The following is a 23,294-nucleotide window of genomic DNA, read 5'->3' on the forward strand; positions in this document are numbered from 1 at the left end:
TCCAGTTCACATAGCTGACTCAACTTATTAAAACTAGACCATGAATTCTGCAAGAAAACCTATCTTTCCTTGAACAGATGAGAAGTTTGAGGGCTTTCCTCTACCCTTTGGCTCATGGTAGCAAAACCATTTCAAAGCCAATACAAAAAGTGATAGGATTGATTATATTAGAATGAATTGTAGGATAGTAGTGAGAAATTGATTGAGCTGATTGAGCTATTAGTGGAAAATTGATTGGGGTTTTTTTTGCTTGGAATTAAGCTGAGCAAAAATCAATGTTTGCTTAGCTTAATTGGCTCTAAATTAACATTGTCCAAACATTTCATAAAATTGTGAAATGAAGACAGGAATAAAAATGTGTGTGTCTACTGATGATGCCATTTTGTGGGCCCTCTTGGATACAAGGTGGAATTAAAATAGATTGGGTGAGTGAATATTCACTTTCCCTTTAAACTATAATTGAAAGGTGAGCAGGGCCACTTAACTGCTTTCATTGCATACCATGAAAAGGTGCTTGCTCACCTCATAAATGCTCCACCCTACGGTCTCCACAGTCAGGTGCCTACCTTTAATCCGCTTCCCACAAAGTAGATCCTTTCCTTCTCTCCCCTTAATGACCTGAGGGTGCTTTATGGTATACCCCATGCATTACTCTCTAAAGGGGCCAGTGACAGCTGGCTTGGAGTGTGAAAGGTGGAACTGAACTTTCATAGGAATTTCCTGAGTCTTCATAGAGATGCCTGACATTTGTTCTAAAAATCATTGGCATTATTATTTCAGCGAGCAAAGGCTGGCACTGTAATTGGTAGTGGAAGGCTGCCAACAAATAAATAAATCTAGTTGGCTACAAGATGGTATCATTGGCTGGCTAATTTCCAAGGCACACTTGGCTCCCACTATTACAAGAAAGTAAATGCAGGTCAGCCCACATTTTTGCAGCGGTGTTCATCTGGAATAAATTTTCCTATAGTTACTGCCTCAATCTTCTAATTCAAGGACATGATCTCATGGGTGACATTGACAGTAGACATACCCTTCCCTTTATTTGTCCTATGTTTGGGAAACCATGATGTCATCTGAAATTGAGCTGCATGCAGGAATTGCCTAGTGCATCAAGTAACTGCAATAATCAAGATATTTCAGGACTTACAATCATAATAATCATTTTTATTTCTTAACATCTGGCACAACTGAGCTGGAATGTCTCTTGTGCGGGATCCATTGAAGCGATTGAAACATGCAACTTATTCTTGTAGAGATGTGGACATGTGCTGATCTTTTACAAAAATGCTTGCTTAAAACTGATATTGTATAGGACAGGCACCCCCAAACTCGGCCCTCCACATGTTTTGGGGCTACAATTCCCATCATCCCTGACCAACTGGTCCTGTCAGCTAGGGATGATGGGAGTTGTGGTCCCAAAACATCTGGCGGGCCGAGTTTGGGGGTGCCTGGTATAGGAAGTCCAGGTTCCCTCTCTTCTATCCTGTAAGGATAGTCCCTACATATGGAATTTACTCAATCTATCTCATATAAGGATCACTACTGAACTTGGAAAATGCAACTGCTTCCCCCTAAGGTTCAGAAAATAGCTCCGTTTATTCTGAGTTCTATTATGCTATTGGTGCTATTTCTCTGTCAACTTGTGAGCCACCTGGCCACCTTGTTTGTGTACATAACTTGCTCTATCTCAAGGGGTGGGATGGAGCCTTGAGTGAGCATAGGTTTCTAACTAGACTCCTCTCTTGCCACCTCACACTTCATGTCCACTGTGCAGGTGGTAGTGGTCTTGTGTAAGGGCTCTACCAGGATCAATGTCCTTCCAAGGCCCAAGTTTCTCTGTGCTGGCATAAAGATTTTTACAGTGGCACAATGATGTCCTCTGCCAGATCAGGAGGTGATCCTATCCCACCTGCTGGGCATAACTGAATATATGATTGTTCTGAAAGTCACTGCAAAGTTATCACATATATACCAGCTATTGCTGTAAAGCAATAAAAAGACAATTTATGGTAGATCACATGGCTGGAAAAGGCCAGGTTTTCATGTGACAATGATCTCAAGGGTTACGTAGCTATCTGAAGAAGAAAGTATGCCTCTGTACTCAGGAAAGTCAAATTATGCATGTAAAGCTGGCAAAATCTCTCTCTCTCTTTTAACGTGGCACTGCATCTTTGCTGCATTGTTCTACATTAAGGCTTTATCTGTCTCCCCACATTCTCAGGTTGTTTTAGGGGTCTTTATATCTCAAGAACCTATGGATAACTATTCCATTCTACTTTCAGTTTCCTGGTGGACATGGATCTCTGTAGATGGTTTTCAAAATGTTTGAAAAGCTCTATTTTATTTTATACAGGATAGTGGTAAAGAAAAACATTTCAGCTACTTTGGGTATCACTTGTGCATACAGGATTGAGTCAGGGAAATGTCAGTTGTAATATAAAATGTATGAAAAAATCTAGTTCTAATGTGACCATTTTATCTGAGTATTTGAAACACCGTGCTTTGTAGCTGCTATCACACTGAGCAAATTTAGTGCCTGTTCCAATTTCACTTGCATTAATCCAGAGATCTATGCACTGATTTCTATTAAGTGAGCAAACACAGAGGCTCCCCTGTGATGGCAATGGAAGGATTAACTATAATGTTCAATCTAGCTATGCAATGTGTAATTTCCTTCTTCGCAAGCTCTGTATAACAAGGGCCACATGTATGTCTAAACTTGAAATCATATACAACCTTGCATTCTCCTGTGCAATGAAATCCAGTGTGGTTTCCAAAAACTCCTTGTTCTTCCCTGTTTGTTTCTGGTCAGGAATGTTTATTGGCTTTATTGCTAATTATGAATGTTTTGCAAATACTCCTTCCCTCTCATAGATTGCATTTCCATTTTTAATACCAAAGAGTGATAAGTGCTTTCCCTGTATTCTGGTATTACAACTATTGCTGGGCAACCTGTGATGTTGCTGGACTTCCAACTGCCATGATCCCTAACCATGCTGGCTGATGGGAGATGGTTTGTTTTATTTATGAATACTTTGTATTATTTTCTGTGCACCATTTTTATAATACTGTTATTGTTTAACTTAACAACATTTTTCATCACCTTGTAAGAAATTTTCTGAAAAGGGGACTATACATTACTTAAGGATGGGAATCACTTAACAAACTGTGTCAGCGGAAGTCCCTCACATTGTCATGGCTTCTGCAATGGGGCTCCTCACTCTCCTCCTTCCATGCACTCCCCATAATTGGCTCATGAGTGGGATGAAGAACCCCCCAGAACCACACATGTAGGAGATGGATGATTGTTCCATCTGGCAAGCTTCAACGCTTGCACAGACGGAACGACCGCCACAGTGCTACCTTGAATTTTACCCAGAATAATTAAACAGCATAAGGAGGTTCACAGGTTCCCTAGTCATGGCTTTGGACATTTGGGAGAAGGGCTTTCCTGGTGATTTGCTGACTGTTCCCAAGGAAGTCACATGCTTCCTCCTCGGTCCCCTTTTAAATTATGTCTCTTAATAAGGAGACACAGTACCATTTAGGTTTTCCTAAGTCAGTTTTCTGCCTGACGTAGAGTACCAAATGCCAGGCACCCATTCTGCTAACTTTTAGGAATCAGGGTGAGACACATTTACACTCTCAGCCATTTTAATTGGACGTATTTTAAGTATTGGAAGGATGTTGTGTTAGCTGTTGCTTTCACAGCTAATTGGCATTTAATCATCTCAATTTTTGCTGATTTTAAATGTTTAATTGTATGTATTATATTGTTGTTGTTACTTAGTTTTATTGTACAATGTAAACTGCCCTGGGATAAATATTATGGGTACCATATAAAAGCCTTGACTGTCTGAATGAATGAATATTTTTAGAATATGTTATTGCAGCACAATCCCATGTCTTTTCAAAAGTAAGTCCTATTGAATGAAATGGGGCTTACTCACAGGTAAGTGAGGTTGGGATTGCAGAGTTAGTTACCATAAGCAAAGTATGTTTTACTGTAAAAATCTCATCTTTCATCACCAAGATCACCCTTAGAGAAAGCAACTCTCATCATGTAGCCCTTTTGTTCCAAAGGGGTTTTCTCAACCCCTACTTCAAAGCCAGCTGTCATCTATTGCAAAGGACTCCCTTTTCTTCCCCAGGTAACCTGAGCAGCAAAACAGACTTCAGCACAAAGATGGATTCTGCTTTAAAAACTACGACAACAACAACAACAACAACAACAACAACAACAACAACAACAACAACAACCAGTCAATGTCTCTAGCTTCCACATCACTGGCCAAGAGTTAGACTGATAGCAAGATAGAGATTATTTTCTAATTTCCTCCTAGGAACCTGCATATTAATTGCATCCCAGTGAGGAAATAGCTTCAAACATGCTTGTCTCTGATCAGCTCGATCAAAGTTTTTGAGAGCTAGGGATTGGGAATCTAGGTACTCTTTTAATGCAGAAGAGCCTGCAGACTGGCTGGACTCATAGAAATGTTGTCCTACAACTTCTAAATAAGGATAGTTCAGAAGTTCAGAAATCATTCTCTCTACTGTTGTTTATGCTCTGTGTCCTAAAGGGGATCTGTGCTATCCCAGGTCCTGATACTGGTTTGTGTTATTGGTGGAATGAACATGCTGCCATGTTAATCAAAATCTCTTCCAGGGAAGCGGAAAGGGGAATTGATTTTTAACTTCAGGAATCATCTGGAAATATCTTTACTTCTAACATAAGATAACTTTTGCCTTTTGTCTATCCAGAGCATGCCCTCTCTTAAGAGTCGACATTTCATTTTATTTCTTGATTATACTCCAAATCTACTTTCCCTTGAACATGTTAACTGAAAATAGTAAGGTCTTGCTTAATTAAGTCTGCATTGGGATCTGGGTGGTTGTCAACAGGCTCAGTTTGCCCTGTATGAGTGACATACTGCTTGGCGAGGCTAGTGAGAAAAACCTATGGGAGTCTGGTAAACTGGTAGACTTAGAAATTGGCAAGTGAGGCCAATTTACACCTTGAAACTCGTGTTGAATTGCTGATTGAGAATCTTCTTGCTTTGTTAATTGACCTATGGGTGAGAGTTTCTGAATTTCTAGCAGTGATGGAGAAACTTTTTCACACTTAGGGCCACATGTCCTTCTGTGCAACCTTTCAGGGGCCACACACCAGTGTGCAGGGTGGGGCCAGAAGGAAAAGTGGTCAGAGCAATGAATGTAATCCCTTCACTTTGTACAGTTGGCTAGTTTCTACACACATGCACATACCCCTCCTTGTTCTTTGACTAGCCCTGCCTAAAATTGTCTATGCCACAGTGAAGTGGCTTTGTTCCAAGTTGAACACCACTTGCATGCTAGTCTTTGCATGTTAGATATTCAAGATCAATCTGCATTTAACAGTTTAACCAGACTGTTGATAGAGAATAAACAAGTTAAGAGACTATGGGAATATGTGCCTTGAAATAATGGATACTTCTGAGTAGACATGTATAAGTTGATTAAGCCGCATATCTTCCAGAAAGTGTCAGAATGCAACTGGATTTGTTTGTGTCAGCATATGAGTAGGGTGCCCTGGTTGGCCCATCACCAGTGAGGTGATGAGCCAATCAGAACAGGTATTTCTAGCATCAGAAGGGAGAGATTTTTGAAACAATGTTGTTGTTGTTTAGTCGTGTCCAACTCTTTGTGACCCCATGGACCAGAGCACGCCAGGCACTCCTGTCTTCCACTGTCTCCCGCAGTTTGGTCAAACTCATGCTGGTAGCTTCAAGAACACTGTCCAACCATCTCGTCCTCTGTCGTCCCCTTCTCCTTGTGCCCTCCATCTTTCCCAACATCAGGGTCTTTTCCAGGGAGTCTTCTCTTCTCATGAGGTGGCCAAAGTATTGGAGCCTCAGCTTCACAATGTGTCCTTCCAGTGAGTACTCAGGGCTGATTTCCTTAAGAATGGATAGGTTTGATCTTCTTGCAGTCCATGGGACTCTCAAGAGTCTCCTCCAGCACCATAATTCAAAATTTGAAATAATAAGACCAATTAAATATCATCAGATCTATTATAATATCAGCAATAAGATTGCCAACACCTGCATTTCAAGCTAGCTTCTGATAACTATATACCTGGAGAGGTTTGGCCCCACCATCACAAAATAACTTACACACGCAGCTCTTAAAAGCACAAACTTAAGCTTTGAGAAGGCAGGAGATATAATGCATTGTACAGACCCGAGAGCCTGTTGTGTACAGTTGAGAAATGGCAATGTAGTTTACAGCAGTAACACAATCCCTTAATACCAGCATCTAATAGGCTAAACATTTCAGATGAAAACCAAAAGCTGCTAGAATATCTTTTGGGATTTTGTGCTCAAAGGAGCAAATCCATTAGAAAACAGTCAAGGTTATATGGGCTGCACTTTGTAATGTGCATTTCAACCTGTTTCACAGCATAAAGATCCATAGCGGAACATCCCTGCTAAGTGCACCTGGGCTAAGAACATCTGTTTATGGAATAATTCACAAGTGCCTTCCAATTTGTGAATGACAGGGTCAGAAGAGTAAACAAACAAACAAACAAACAAATCAGATACTGACCAGCAGTTATTCCGAAAATCTACAGCAGCTCCATAAGCTTAGATATAGTCTTTCCATGAATACAGAAACAAGAAAGGCACATGTAGTCCTTTGTCGTATTGTATAATTGTGGTATGGCAATACAGTCCTTGTCCCGACTTTCAATACAAGATGAGTAAGTCCTAGTTATCCCTTTATTTTGTTAAAGCAAAAACCCACCTTATCAAAGGGACATCATAACATCAAGTTTCAGCAAAGCTACTCCAGGAGACAGGTGAATGAGAATATGGTCTCATTTTTTAGTACATTACAGGACTTCTAAGCTCCATTAGGGTCTTTCATGTGCTGAAAAATGGTTTCATAACAGATTTTGAGATGCATTTAAGAAGATATACAAATGCCCATGGGAAAAACTGATGAATGGCTTTGGGGTGTGAGTTGCATTGTCCACTCAGCTGGCCACATCATGTAAGACTAGTATACTATTTAACAGAAGTAGCTGCTTTCTGTGTAAACCTTTTACACTGCTTCTGAAGAATGTGGACTAACTTTACAACCTTATATATACTTAACTGAACAGAGTGGGCAATACTTTTGAATAGGCATGCATAGGATTCCACTGTGAGTTTTTTTAAAAAAAATATGGCCCCAAGCACTTCCCTCAATAAATGGGATACTTAAAGTACCTTATGAATCTCATCAGAATAGAAGAGTGTGAATTCCATGCTAACTAGATTTTAAAAATAGATGGTTTTACTGGAGAAAGGCTGGAACACTTCTACAGAACATCTGATTTGCATGTAGAAAGTCCTAGGTCCCCAGCATTTTCAGGAAGAAACCCTGGAGAGTAGCTGCCAATGAGTATAAACAATGTTGAGTTAGATGGACCAATGGTCCACTGAATTTCTGCATAAACCTTGCAACCAAAAATTTGTTGCCTATACCTATATTTTCTCACTAGAGCCTCTTTTGATGTATCCCTCAATTCTCTGCCCTCCCTCCTCTCAAGAGGGGCCAGAACTAATTAAATGCACCTGTTAACATGACTCAGAAGTAATTACCATGACATTTTCACACCTGGGCTTCAATGACTCAGCACAAGAGCTCACTATTCCCTCTCTGGGCTTTTGGGGGTAGCAATTAATATGTCTGGCAGAGTGGGTGTATAAGGCCATCAGATGCTAGCATTAAAACCACTGCCTTTGTGGCTGGGCATGTGGGAGTTATTCACGGAGGGAAAACAATCTAATTAAGGTTGTCTTATGGATCACCATCCTGCCACATCATTCCTAGAACTCAGTTTGTGTTTTAGGGGCCAGGACTAGGGTGACCAGGTGAAAAAGAGGACAGCGCTTCTGTACCTTTGCTAGTTGGGAAGAAGACTGAAACTTACACCTCCTGAAATTCCTTCTTCTGTACAGCTATTTAAAGTAAAAGAGCGTTAACCAGGCCAACATAACTTGGGCCCAGTCTTGTATGGGATGTTCATCAGAGCTGAACATGCCTTCCTGTTTTGCCATGTTTGGCTCAACAAGAGACAGTGCAAATTCATTCATTTCAAATTCCTTACACCTTTCACGATTTTGCTTTTTCTTCTTGAAGGACATGTTGTTTCCCTTTGAGAATTATCAGATGCAGGAAATGATCATGGTGGGTAAGAGGATTAAACCTCTTGTGCCATTGTGTATTTCCATAAGTGCTTATTGCAGTGTCTGAGGGCAGTGGTGGGTTTTCTGGGATATGCCCTTGGAAGCTTAGCTATGTGAATTGTTTGATTTTGTTGAAGTTGGAGTGGGTGCATTTTGTATGTGTGGATTTTAAACAAAGTGTGCTAATTGTGTTGTGTTCTGGTTAAAGCCGCAATCTTATTACCTCTTACTTAGGAGTAAGCCATATTGAACGCAATGGGAGTTGAAGCAGGAGGGACAGGTGCACTTCTTGAGCTAATAGTAGCATTGAAGGGAGTAAGTGTCATCATGAAAGGGTCTGAGTAGTCATGCTTAAGACTAAGTGCCACTAGAGCAGCTTTCTTCAATTGAGTACCCACCAGATGTTCTGGACTCCATTTCCCATCAGCCCCTGCCAGCATAGCAAGTTGTCAGGGATGATGGGAGTTGTAGTCCAAAAGGTCTGGAGGGCCTCAGGTTGTGAGCCTGAACTAGGGAGTAATTTTAAACCAACCAGGGTTGGCAGCTGTAGCACCAAGAGCAGAAGAACGGTAAAAATATATTTGAATGAACTTTCTCACTAACTGTCAAAGGATTGGTGCTCAAACCATTACAACTACCATCACTACCACTTTTTTTCTCTGAGGAAACTTACAGTTTGCATGTACTACTGAGGTCCTACTAGAGGTTTAATGTCAGGACCCTGTAGGAAGCAATCTGTTTTTGGATTGGTAGCATATTTCAGTCTTTATTTATTTATTACTAAGGCACACTGACACAGAATTAACTGCTAAAAGAAAACAGATTTTAACCCATTTGCATGGCAAAAGTCAAATAACTCTGAGAGCTGAAGCAACTGATTTTGACCTCTGCCATCTTAACTGCAAGTGCTGGTAATTAGTGAGAGGAGGTAGCTGATGCTGTGTCCTCATAAGCAATTATGTTAGTCAGTGATAATGCTTGCATCCTTGACAAACTAATATGCTTGCATGAATATTCCTAACTTCATGTCACAGGTCTGGTCTGGTGTATCTGTTGTATGGTCCTTAACTGACACATCCTACCAAAGTGATACAATTGCAATATGTTAAACTAGAAACTATGGAACACAGCAACTAACTGGATTTTGATTTGATTATGTTAATAAGGAGTGATACTTATCATCAATCTGTCTCTCTGGTGGCACATGAATGTTGTGTGATTTCTTCACTGGCATTACTGAAAACTTCATGGAGGGAGGGTAGGGAACAGCCATGAATGCTTGGTTACTTTCTTGGCCATAGTTGGTCATTCAAGAGCAGTAAGACACATGGCAGAGCACAGTATTCCCAAAGCATTGCACACTATGCTATTGACTCTGTTACTGAGCACTGTGTTGGTTTGACATTAACATTTTGGTAGTTCTAAGGGAACTTCTGACTGTTCATACCTCTGTTAAGGTAGTTCCCTTTACACACAGCTGAGATACGGAAGTCATTTCCCCATACTCCAGAAGCATGTGGATATCCCAGCCATGTGGGCATGGTTGATTGTGTGGGTCATCTTCTTTAGATCAGTGCAGTATTGGGTGGAAGAGCCAAGTGACTGGCCTATCCTTTGTTATAGCAATACACAGTGCTCAATAGCAGTGGATTGCACCAAAGTAATGTAGACGTATCGCCGCATGTGGTGTGTGTCTGTACATTTTCTGATTCCATTCCATTCAGTTATCAAAGGTCTATCAGAATCCGTTTAGTCACCGCTACCAATACTAGAATACAGTCTGGAAAACAGCAGTATACAATATTTGAGCAGGTAGTGAGACAAGTCTTTGAATGAAGAAACAGACACATATTGACACAGTCACCTATTAGTTCATGCTGAGATTGCTAGAGTGATGCTTGGAAAACTTGATTCTGTGAACATCTTGTGCACTTGTTTCAATTTTCTGGACCACAGGGAGTTAAATGAAGATGAGGTGAAAAGATTTTGTGGGTGGGTGGAGGTTTTGTATAGATAAAAGCAAGTTTGTATGACAAGGTATTGGACCATTGGGTTGGGATGCCCTGCTCTTTTTACATAGGAGTAACTAAACCACAGAGCCTAGTGCTTGCCGATCAGAAGGTTGGCAGTTCTAATCCCTGTGACGGGGTAAGCTCCCATTGTTTGATCCCAGCTCCTGTCCACCTAGCAGTTCGAAAGCACGTCAAAGTGCAAGTAGATAAATAGGTACTCCTCCAGCGGGAAGGTAAACGGTGTTTCTGTGCGCTGCTCTGGTTCACCAGAAGTGGTTTAGTCATGCTGGCCACATGACCCGGAAGCTGCCTGTGGACAAACGCCGCCTCCCTCGACCAGTAAAGTGAGATGAGCACTGCAACCCCATAGTCATCTGCGACTGGACTTAACAGGGGTCCCTTTACCTTTAACTAGCAAGGGCTCCCCTTAATTAAGCCTGTCCTTATATCAGAAGGAGATCTCTCTGTTTATCCTCCCTCCTTATTCCTCTCAACTATGAAAACAACCTCAAATAGTTTGGCCCAGTTGACTCTTCCCTTCCTGAAACTTGTTTTAGTGCTATTGCAAGTCTGTGCGTATCTGTAGATATACACGGAGGTGAAAGGAGGTCAAGCAAGCCTATCACTTGGATTGTTGGCCAATTTGCAGAGACAGGCAAAGTCATCTTGGCCACCTCCTTTATATGAGAGGTATAGGTTGGTGATGGAGCACCGTCTTTTGAAAAGCCTCAGAGCTATAGGTTACCCAGAACATCAGAAACCAGGGGGTTGGACTCGATGGCCCTTGTGGTCTCTTCCAACTCTATGATTCTATGATTCTATGATGTTCTGGTATGCTCCTTGGAGCAACATTTTAGGCACCTATTGCACAGTATTTAGTGAGAAAGTAGCAACAGTGCCATCTGCTGATAATTAAGGAACTGCAGCTATTGCTCCATTCATTGAGGCCTTCAACAGTTCTCATGTTCAAACTGAATTCATTAATCAAGTAATTTTTATTATAGAAATCCTGTACACAAAAGGGAGAAAAAAATTGCAGTGGAAAAGCATCTGCTCCTTATGACCACGTGCTTTCTATAGCATTTAGAAAAATACAGGGTGCTGAACTTTCCTCTTGTAAGTTACTCTAATAATTACATTAAAATGGTAACAATGGCACAATTTCTCTCTCTTTTGTACAGAAAATGGAAAAATGGATTCTGGATGTCATTTTAACACCCATCCCAATTTTGTCATTTTCTCTTGTAGGGATCAATACTATCTCATAGCATGAATCCTTCCCCACCTCTTGTTTCCATGGCAACGCCTAGCAGTCAGGATTTTAAGGCCTACTGAAGGAGTGCCATACATACTTAGGTAACTCATAAATGGCATGCTGCTTTTTGACTATGGAGCTGGAAGACTACAACTGAAGTGGTATTTCAGGGCAAGGTCACAACTATTTGTTTGGGTCCAGCATTCATAAAGGACTGCCTCCTTTTGTATCAGCCTTCCCAGACCCTCTAAGTGTCCGTTTTCCAAGGACAGTCCCGAATTTACAGAAGCCATCCTGGTTTCTGATTTGATCCCAAAATGTCCATCTTTTCCTTAGGACATCCCTGTTCTCATCCCGAGCTAAGGAGATAAGTAGCTATACAACCTTTAGAAGACATCTGAAGGCAACCCTGCTTTTTAATGTTTAATTATGTTTTTATATGTTGGAAGCCACCCAGAGTGACTAGGGCAGGCATGGCCAAACTTGGCCCTCCAGATGTTTTGGGACTACAATTCCCATCATCCGTGACCACCGGTCCTGTTAGCTAGGGATGATGGGAGTTGTAGTCCCAAAACATCTGGAGGGCCAAGTTTGGTCATACCTGGACTAGGGCAATCCAGCTAGATGGGTGGGGAATAATAACAATAACAATAACGTCCTTATTTTCATCAGAGAAATGTTGGAGGGCATGCCTCCCTGCTACCTAAAATCTAGTAGTGAGGCTGTTATTTGTGTCCCATCTATGATAGAAGCACAGTTGGCTGTGATAATAGTTAGGGCTTCTTCATTGGCTCAACTCAAACTGTGGAATACCTTGTCCCATGAAGTTTAGGTGGTCCATCTTTAATCACCTTCTGCTGACTATTAAAGACTTTTTAAAAATCTGTTATGCATGCACACACCCATAAAATGTATATTGTAGGAAGCATCCCACAGCTATTGAAGATTTCTTTTTGTCTCATCCTGGTAAACTTGTGTCTACTTCAACTGTGTAAAAACATTGACCAGTCCTTGATGGAGTACAGCACTTGACTCTGCATTCACATTAGTATCAGTCTTCACATACTTCTCTCAGAACAAATTTGAGAGTTAAAAAATAAGCACTCCAAAGGGCTGGGAAAAAAATATCTTTGCGGAACAACCACATGGGGTAGAAATAGCTTTTTAAACACTTGTACATGCAACATCTCCTTGCCAGCTGCCAGATGTCAACCCACAGCTGGAAACATATCCATGCCTGCAAATTCAAGCTGTGAAAAACACTTCACAGCTGTAGTTATGGTAAAGTCAGAATCCATACTTGGTAGGAATATCATGCAGGTGCTTCTGTCTGGGAGAACGGATCTTCGGAAGTCTATAACCCAACCCACCCGCACACATAAAAGCACTTAGCACAGAAAGCCTCTTTTGAATCATTTCCATCTTGGCAGATTTCAGATCCCTAATGTTTCCTGCACTCTGTGGACACACTCAAAACAACATATGCCTCAAGTGACTGTACCACAGAAGGTGAACCACAGACTGAAGGGTGACGGCATGCTCATTAGAATTCACATGCTTTGACAATCAAACTGTTCTTGAAACAATTATTCCACTTGCTTCGGAACTTTTCTGACTGAACTTTTCAGTAAATGTTGTTTTGCTGCATTCTGGATTCCTCCCTCTTTTTTGTTGTTGTTGATGACACATTACCACAGTCTATCAGAGCTTTTTTTAAAAAAGGTAAAAGCCCCAAAGAACAGTGTTTGGGGCATACCTCAGCTGGTCCCACACTGAAGGGCTCCTCAAGGGAATCCACAACCTGCCCTTGACCTGTGGAGTGTCCGATTTGTCCATCAAGGACTCTGTATCAGGACCAGGACCAGGCATGACAAACATTAGGAAAACATGCCTAACAGTGGAGCAGGCTGCCTCTGAAAGTGGTGGACCTGCCTTAGCTGAAGGTTTTTAAGCATAAGCTGGATGGCTGCCTTCAGGGACATGGTCATTCCATCTAGCCTTATAGATCTTGCATTGAACAAGCTCATCATCCATGACCACTAGTTTTGCTAGCTAGGGATCTTGGGAATTACAGTCCGAAAATAGCTGGAGACCCAAGTTTGGGAAACACAGGATTAGACAATCTCCAAAGTACCATCCAACTCCTATTGTCAGCAATTAGGTAGAAACACTCAAGGGAGAAGGGTGATGATGGTGGACCAGAACACTGTCCGTTCCCCCAAGTCACCACTTATTTTCTTTTACCTCTGAGCTGCCCTCAGAGCTACACAGCTGGCCAGATTTGGCTCAGGGGCTTCCAAGTGGAGATTCTTCACCTACAAGTCCTGCATGTGAGTGAATCTTTGGGTTTCACCCATGAGCCATCTCCACATACTGCGCTGCCTCTTCGCAGCTCCCTGCACTTCCATGCACTCCCTTACCTGCTGACTGAAATAAAACAAGCACGCTGATGAAATGTGTCTTCAAGATGATAGAACCGCTGTTGGCAGAGTGCTGTGTTATTTCCTCTGGAGCAGGAGAGAGTGAGTGGTGGGAGGGGGAGGCAAGCATTCAACAGGGAGAACTTCCCCTCCAAATAGCCCTCAATGTACCTGACAGTCTGCCATCCCCTCCCTGGGGTGTTTCTTTAGGTACAATTAAGGTTTCTGTGCTGGTGGAGGAAGCTCTGATGTTACTGTAGGAGCATGGGAGAAAGAGGGGGGGGGGAGAGAATGAGAGTTGGGAAGGATGGAGAAATGAGCAGCAAGGCGTATCTCAGGCATTTTGTTCTGCTGCCTGGGATATATTCTCTCTCTCTCTCTCTCTCTCTCTCTCTCTCTCTCTCTGCTGAAGGTAGCTGTGGAGAGAGGAATGGGTGAGCTCGTCTTTCCTCCTGTGAATGCAGTTGTAACAGGGTTGAGGCATCACATTCACAAAGAGCATCACTCTCTCTCTCACCTCCCTCCCACCACCACCACCAGCCCCCTTGAGTGATTTCTCTGGAGAGACATTACTGCTTTTGCCCATCAGCCAAAGTTGGAGGGTTTCCATGACGACCAGGCAGCTGGTGTCTAGACACAGTGAGAGATGCCTTGCAATGGAGCTGTGGTGCTCTCGCTTCCCTTCTCCTCCCCATTCCCTTCTCCTCCCCATTGCCTCCCTCCTCCTCCCCATTTACTACACACACACACAGAGAGAGAGAGAGAGAGAGAGAGAGAGAGAGAGACGGTGGTGTTTCTATTCCACAATCTTTAGCAAGAGGAAAGGATGGTGCAAGAACACCAAACAGAGCCTCAATCTACTCAGATTAATGATGTCAGGAGGATGTTGCTTCGATGGATTTGGAGAGTGCTTAATTGGGTCAGGAAACAGCAAGCATCTCTCAGGATAGCACAAAGAGCTCCCTACCTCCCTTCTGCTCTTCTGTTAGGTTGAGGAAAATAGGTACATTAGAGAACACTTTTGTGTGTGGGGAGGGGCAGGAAGGAATAAAGTGTGTATCATATACATTTTTTTGGGGAGCATACAAGGTAATTCCTAAAAACTGGTCACCTGAAGTACAGTTAGCCCAAGACAATGCATTTATTCTGCAACAATCAACCTGTTTTATTGAATCTGTTATTTTCAGCTCTTTATTTGCTTTACTTTTAAATATATTTTTAATCCCCCTTTCTGCCAAGGTGGTTTGCATTTTATAACCATAGCTTCTAATCAAAGAGACATGATACAGAGTTGGGAGGTTAGAGGAAGCAAAGCAAATTCAGACAACAGTTCTTTCATACTGGTTGCATAATGAACAACACAATCCTATACATGCCTATTCTGAAGTCCTGTGGGGTTTCATGGGACTTACTGCACCTGACCACAGGTGACCACCTGACCTTACTGCATAGGACCACAACGAAAGCTATAGAAGGATCAGGTGAGATGGGCTTTCCGGAGATGTTTCCTGGAGAGGAGAAGCTAAATCCAGAAGTGGCTTTCTGGGTGGGGTGCAGCCACAATGCTACCTTCCTGGTACGTGCGCCACTGCTGCCTTTGAGGAAGGAGGTGGGTGGAAGATTTGTGCAGTGCAGGCACATCTGTAGGAATCATGGATTGGCTCCACTGGTGCATTTGCACCACACTGACCTTCTTGCCCCTCGTTGGCTATGCTGTGCTTCCACAATCAGAAACATTAACACAGGCTTTACTGATGTTCTTAACATCAGCTGCCAGAAAGCTAGTGTTGCTGCTCCATCTCACCTGAAGAGCCCCTTCTGCCCAAATCCCCATTCCATCTGAAAGAGATGTAGCTGTGTCGGTGCTGAACTAGTGCCTGCAGGTGGTAATGGGCTGGATAAGGCTTGAAAACATTAAAGCTGACAGGATGGAGGTTCTGTTGTATGTCCAGAAATTGGGTGTTTCGCTTGTTCTGGAAGGAAACACACTCATCTTAAATGAGCAAGTAGGTAATCTGTGGTTGCTCCTAGATCCATCTCTGTCACTGGAGGCCCAGGTAGCATTCATGGCAAGCAGTGTGTATTTCCATTTTTTGTCATTCTTGGACCACAGGGTTGCAAGCTCCAATAACTTCACATGCTACATTGGGCTACACTGGAAGACATACCCTCCAGACATGGGGCACCATCTTCTGCGCCTGCAGTTCCGCATGAGTCACGTGACTGTGTGAGATCAAGGCCTCACAGAAAGCGTTTTCTTTTCAGGCACAGTGCCATGCAAAATTGCTGCCCCCCAAATGTGCCATGCCTGAAAAAAGTGGGGGAAGCCATTTAATAAATTTGTAGAGCACTATTTGAGACCCTTTAACTAGATATCCTGGGATTGAACATCTGTGTGCCAAACCCCATTATTGAGCAGTAATATTTCACTTTTCTAAGATGCTATATCTCCTGATGGAGAAATAGCTTTCCTTTCTCGATGGAGGACCCCACCCCCACTATTTTATTATATGTTGGCATATAAATGCTTTTATAAAAAAATGAATATATTATTGACATTAATTTATTAGTAGCCTGCTATATAATCATTTCAAGGCGATGAAGAATAAAACCAGAATAAAAAAACAGCTAAAAACACATAAATTAAGTTTCAATTTTAATCAATTCTTAAAGGGAAAAAAATCATCTAATATGTTGATGCCATAAAACATCCTTGCTTTTCATTACAAAATCTCACCATTATTATTTCTGTAGACTTTGGTATACACAAGCAGATATCCAGTGGCCATTTAACAACGTTTGTTGTTGTTGTTTAGTCGTTTAGTCGTGGCTGACTCTTCGTGACCCCATGGACCAGAGCACACCAGGCACTCCTGTCTTCCACTGCCTCCCACAGTTTAGTCAAACTCATGCTGGTAGCTTTGAGAACACTATCCAACCTTCTCATCCTCTGTCGTCCCCTTCTCCTTGTGCCCTCCATCTTTCCCAACATCAGGGTCTTTTCCGGGGAGTCTTCTCTTCTCATGAGGTGGCCAAAGTATTGGAGCCTCAGCTTCACGATCTGTCCTTCCAGTGAGCACTCAGGGCTGATTTCCTTCAGAATGGATACGTTTGATCTTCTTGCAGTCCATGGGACTCTCAAGAGTCTCCTACTACATTTAAGAATGTAGTTTTTAGTTAATGCAGCTCCATTGAACTTGGCAGAGCCATTAGCCTTTTTGTTCTTAATTACCATGAGAAACAAATCATATTGGGTTAGGAGAGAAATATCATTGGCTAAGGTTCTTTCCAAGGCCTTGGCTTTCCCTCTTCTTTTCTAGATGTGCTGCAGTTGTAATTCACCAAACAAAAGATAGTTCCTAGAAGCAAATATTTTTCAAACTATGGGTTATGAAGCTGGCTTGTTTAACTAGCCATTTTTTAAAGCAAACCAGGATTCCTGGATTGTAATGCTAAGTTGGCTCTTGGAAAGTTAAACTAAACTAGGAGAAGTCTTCTTGGATGCAAGGGATGGTAAGGGGGAATACACCTGCCTGACACTTCGCTTGGGCTCTTGGGAGGTTCATCAACATAATGCTAAACTATAGTTTAACGTTACATGTGAATGCAGCCATTAGCTTTACTAGTCCTAGGCAAATACAAGGCTAGGAACAGATGAATGCTCACCTGATGAAATGTGGCTAGATTTGGCCAACAGATTTTCTAATGGAAATCTTGCCTCTAGGAAAGTGAAGTTCCATTGACTTCCAATTTGCTGTGCCTTAGATCCAGGGATAAAAGCACTGTTCTACTTTCCTAATGGTCAGAGCAAAGGTCAAGGTGGATGCAAGCCAATCAAGTGGTTGATGCTGAGTGCCAAGGGAATTGTAATGGCTGTTTCCGAGTGAGCAGTGTCAACAATAAATATGAAAACCATGAAGGACAAATCCTCTGAGGCTGTTGGAAGGAATCTAGAGTGCTGATATGATTTATTTCTACTGGCACTGTGGTTGATCATTTAAAGATCCCACAGATATAAAAACAAAACCATAAGCCACCAGCCACAAAAAGAAAGTAAGATCAGTGGCAATGTGCTGTTGTCTGCTTCAATTTAATTAATCCTGGCAAGTCAAAGAGGGCTGGGCAGATCCCAAGAGACTGTCTTTTACCCAGAAATCCACTCAACCTAATTTCACCAATGTAGGGCAGCAGAAGGACTTGGCGCTCAGCCTACAGGCCATTAGCACATAGTGGAGATGGAGACAGCTGGGAATGCTGCCCTCAGTTGGAACTGGTGCCCCCCTGCCTGACTCAGTTTTATAGCAACCAAGTTTGTATTTATTCACAGCACTCATTCATTTCCTGATAAATGAATGTGCACATCCTCCTTGTTCTTTCAAGGAACTACAAAGTGCACCAAGAAGCAAGGTTCTTAAGAAGCTGTGCCAGCAGGATTTTGCCATATCTGCTGAAGGCCTTTTTATTTACTGTAGTATGATACAGAAGAGTGCTGGTGATTCCCAGGTGAAGGAAGAGCATTGGTTATTGGAATCTCCATGCACTAGAAAAAGTAAACTCTGTGTTAATCACCTATCAAGTTGTTCCTTGGTTCAGAGAGAAAATGTTGAGATTGCTCGAACTGGGAATGGGTGGGGAGGCAGAAGTGGGTATTGAAAGTAAATGCATTGTTGGGAGTGAAAGCTAATTCAGTGCCCATCATTTACAATTCTTCCACAAACCATGGTTTGGGAAGCAGTGTTATTAAACCACAAAGGGATAAGATGAACTCTCCTGGGTCAGACAATGGTCCATGTATTGAAGCGTGCTGTTTCCAACAGTTGCAAAGAGGAAGTCCATGGAAGGGCTATTACAGGCAGACAGACAGAGGAGGAAGTCTATTTTCCCTGAATGTGCAAGGACATTTGCCCACCAAATTGTAATTCTATGCGTTTTCAACTAAAACCCAATAATTCTTTTCTATTAAAAGTCCCATGTTCCCAGGTGAACTGACATGAAAAAGTCCTGCATGCCAAAATGAAGGGATTTCCCAAAGGCCAAAGTTACTTCGGAAGAGCTCTCAATGGCACCAGTGCAAGTAATGCCCCTTTGCTTTGGTTCAGGGATCCTGGCTTTTTCTCACTTCAGTCTTACAAACCTGATCTCTTCTGACTAGATGTTTCTGTCACCCAGATCACTTTCTAGTTTGTTTACCTGCAGTTGCTTCCATTATTATTTTGGTCTTTAGAGGTGACCCAATAGTAATAGCTTAATTTTTCTATTATACTGTGCATGCCCTCTGTATCCAATCCCTTCTGCCATGCCCCCTCCCCTGCTCTATTTAATTTTGCTCAGTGTAATTAATTAATTCAGCGTAACTATCATTCCCAGTTTCATACAGTCATCAGCTTCTGTTGGAATCTCCATTTCTCCCATAACTATGCCTAGAAAGGATAAAGAAGTCAGCAAGGCATGAGACTAGGACGTGTAGGAGATATGGGGGCACCAAAGTGGGGTTCTTCCCAAGCCACCCCCTTCACTGCCTCTGCTTCACACACCTCTTTGAATGTGTCATTGAACTCTAATAATACCTTTTACGTGCCTGGATGCAGAAGAAAGAGATAGGTGTGTGTATGTGTGTAGAAACTAGCCTACTGTACAAAGATAACATTTAGATGCATTGCCACACACACACACACACACACACACACACACACACACACTTGCCTTTGGCTCTGCCCACCTCTGCAAGAAGGGGGAATGTTTTTTAAAATACTGTGGCCTTTTAAATGTGTTTATGGAAGGGGGTTATGGAAGGGGGTTATTGGTCTGTTTTTATTATGTATTTTGTGTTCTCATTTTGCATTTTTATGTTGTGAACCATTTTATGATCTTTGGGTGAAGGGCAGTAGACAAATTTAACAAATAATAATAATATGGCACTTTGTCTTGCTCACCTTCTATAAATTCAGAAACTGGTGCCACGTCAAGTTACAAAGCAAAAGGATTCTGTGTTGCCAATTCAACATGAAGCTGTTGTTTTTGGGTATACAGAGCTAGGTCCGCATTGCCAATTTCTAAGACTATTGGTCTACACAATTTCTAAATCCATGCACACACAAACACACAACAGCTAGGCCCAGGAGCTTTCTAACCCGCATAGAATTAGTGTATTGAAGTTCCTTTATAACAAGAACAAGTAATGTGTGCCTCAGTCAGCCATTCAAGTGAACACGTAGAGGCTTAAAGTGGAGAGGGGATGAGGTGCACATGAAAGCCCCATTTCCAGAGTTGCAGAGCTCAGCTGGAATCCTCCATGCAATCAGAAGAGGGGGCTCAATATGCTTAGCCAAATGTTCAGCCAAATGTGCTTAGAAGCCATCTTTCCCTGCTAAGGTCTGAAATGGAGCCTTCACATGGGGGGGGGGCATTGGGAGGGCAGCATTCCGCCAACCTTCTTCCTAGCTTCAAGGTCATTCACTTGAACACCCAAATATGTCGCTCAACCTAATTTTTCCACAAGTGTCAATGTGTGAATCAAGGTTGGATTTACAACTTTGCGTTTGTATACCTTTCAGATGCTGTAGAAGAAACCAAACCTTCTGAAAGTGCCCAGCAGGAAGAAGCGAAAGAAGACGAGAGCAAGGCGGACCAAGAAAATGCCTGAACATTAAGAAATGACTCCCTGTTGCCCTGTGCCCCCTTCCTCTTTCCCCGTATCTCCCCTCCCTCCCTCGTTCCAATCTCACCCTCTCCCGCTCGCCCTTGGGCTGAGTCTGTCTGTCTTCCTTGTCCCCTCCGCGCCCCTCCCTTAACCCTTTTTCTCTCTGTGTGGCAAACATTTAAAGAAAAAAAAAAAAGCAGGAAAAATCCCAGTCAAACAGTGTGGCTTAAACATTTTGTTTCTTGGTGTTGTTATGGCGAGTTTTTTGGTAATGATGATCCAATCATTTTGGGAAAATTCTTGCACTGTATCAGAATTGTTTGATCTGCGCGTGCGTGTGTTTGTCTGCCCACCACGAGTGCGCTCTCTCTCTCTCTCTCCTTCTCCCTCTCTCTCTCTCTCTGTTCCAAGTGTGTGCGCAATGTTACGTTCATCTGAGGAGTCCAAACCTATTGAGTGAGTTAAGGAAAGGAAAAAAAAAAAGAGAATGAACATTTTTCTTTTCTTTTCTCCCCTTTTCAATGTGATGATGGTGATGATGGTGGAATGAACTAAAGGAGGCAAAACAAACAAAGCAAAAAAAGAAAAAAGAAAAAAAGAAAAAAAGAAAACGGAAAACACAGAATGAGAATACAACCCCGGTTTGTTTTTAAAAAATAATAAAATAAAATAAAGCAAATGTGCCAATTAGCGTTACTTGTGACTCCCGGCTCCTTTTTCAAACTGCAGAATGACAATAAAGGAGAATAATTATGATGGTATCACTGTGATGCATTTCTGTAGCACATTATATTTCAGTGGATCTTGTGTGTTTTGTGGGTAGAAATTCATTCGGGTGGTTATCAGTATACCAGACATGCTTCAATTTTTATGCGGATAACTTTTCTAAGGAGCAGCATATGTTAGAATGGCCACAGAAGTGCAATTTCAGTCTGACATACAGCAATTAAGGATCAGTTTTTTGATGCACATAGTAGACTGAAATTACTACGGCACATAGGTTCATCCGTTCTGACATAACAAGATACATGTAGCATCACATACTGCACAGTTTTTGTGTTCCATCTGCAGCCACAGAAGATGGATGATGCTGGATCACCTAGTCGTTCCTTGTACACTTTCAGTGAAAATGAATGTCTGACAGATGTCAATATTGTATGTCAGGTGTTAGCTAGGGAGGGGGGGAGAAATCATGAGAAGGTTACAGCAATACAAAACGTACCATTAAAAACAGATTAAAACAAAATTACAATCACAATTAGAGTTTAGATAGATGATAGATAGATAGATATAGATAGATAGATAGTCAAAGTAAGGTGCAATGAAGGTGTCAGACAAAGCTCTGTGGAGCAGGAATTCCACAATGTAGGGGCTGCCACAGAGAATGTCCTTTTCTGTGTCACCACCCCATTAATCTCTGAAGGCTTCCTGAAAATGAATGCCAAAATACAGCTTTTGGGTTTTTTTTTTTTTGGGGGGGGGAATTTGCACTTCTCCAAATTTTGTGATGCATTTCTCCAACCAAATGATGCATAAGAGAACATGTAGATTTGGGGAAAGCATGCCTAAAATGCATATATTTATGAAAATGGCATATGAAATGCATTGTATTGGGAGAAGTTAGTTGCAAAAGTGTGGGCATTGCATACAAAATATTAGGAGAAATGCACCCTAAAATGCTGATGAATTTTCACAAGGATTTCTTTTTTTTGGGGGGGGGGGGGAATCTGCGACTGATGTGGAAATGGGGATAACAGAATGGATTATTAGAAAAACAAGAAACTGAAAATGAGAGTTTTGTCCATCTCTAGCATTAGCAGACTTCAGGCTTCTGGAAACTCCAAGAATCAGCAACTGTAATAATAATAATATATTTATTGTCATTGCCCCCTCTCGGGGACAACGAAATTACTTGGCTGCTCCATCCACCCAGGTGGGAAATAGTCCCTGGGGGAAGGTAGACCCAGTTACCTACTGAATCCCATGAGTTAAAGGCCCCCTTGGACAAGTACAGTTCTACAGCTGATTTATTTCAGATCAGGGATCCTAACAGCATAATTTAGAGAGAAATAAAGACTTTGTTGTCACTGTCCAGCGATCTACCTTCTGACCATCCCTGCTCTATGCAACTTCGGTCTCAACTTCCTGTAGCTTTACAGTGCCCTCTGCTGGTTAGCTGCTAATTTGCAAAAGAGGGAAATGTTTATTAGGCAGTGGTAGAAGGAAAGCACCGTAGAAGTTACAGGGACTACTATAGTTGATGAAACAGGTGGGTCTATATAGTCTAGAAATCTGACTTAGCCATTAGCAAATTCCCACTATTTGACGGAAACATATGTCTCCTATAATGCTTGTAGGTGTTGTGAATGAGTAGCTCAGTATCCCAGTTATGTACAGGTTAGGTTTAGGAGTACAGTGGTACCTCGGGTTACATACGCTTTAGGTTACAGACTCCCCTAACCCAGAAATAGTACCTTGGGTTAAGAACTTTGCTTCAGGATGAGAACAGAAATCGTGCTCCGGCAGCTCAGTGGCAGCAGCGGGAGGCCCCATTAGCTAAAGTGGTGCTTCAGGTTAAGAACAGACCTCCGGAATGAATTAAGTACTTAACCCAAGGTACCACTGTAAAGTGAAAGACAATATAAGCCTCTGATCAAATCAGAGATCCTGCAGACCATCTCAGTGCCTCCTACCTGAATTATTTCCAAAGTACTTTGTGATATATTTAAATACCAGGCACTTGAATAGCTC

The 23,294-nt window shown here is 42.1% G+C and overlaps 1 protein-coding gene across 1 annotated transcript in view; it reads left to right on the forward strand.

The window, feature by feature from the left end:
* The window catches only part of GAP43 (growth associated protein 43), a 53,356-nt gene extending 32,325 nt beyond the window's left edge, over window positions 1-21,031 (forward strand). Inside the window, exon 3 of the mRNA XM_083737416.1 lies at window positions 20,458-21,031. Within this exon, the coding sequence (XP_083593542.1) occupies window positions 20,458-20,546 (89 nt within the window). The 3' untranslated portion in view covers window positions 20,547-21,031. The remainder of the gene's footprint in view (window positions 1-20,457) is intronic.
* Window positions 21,032-23,294: the final 2,263 nt, after the last annotated feature.

This window comes from Podarcis gaigeae (genome assembly GCF_964106915.1).
Source record: "Podarcis gaigeae genome assembly, chromosome: 4".
NCBI classification, from domain to species: domain Eukaryota; kingdom Metazoa; phylum Chordata; class Lepidosauria; order Squamata; family Lacertidae; genus Podarcis; species Podarcis gaigeae.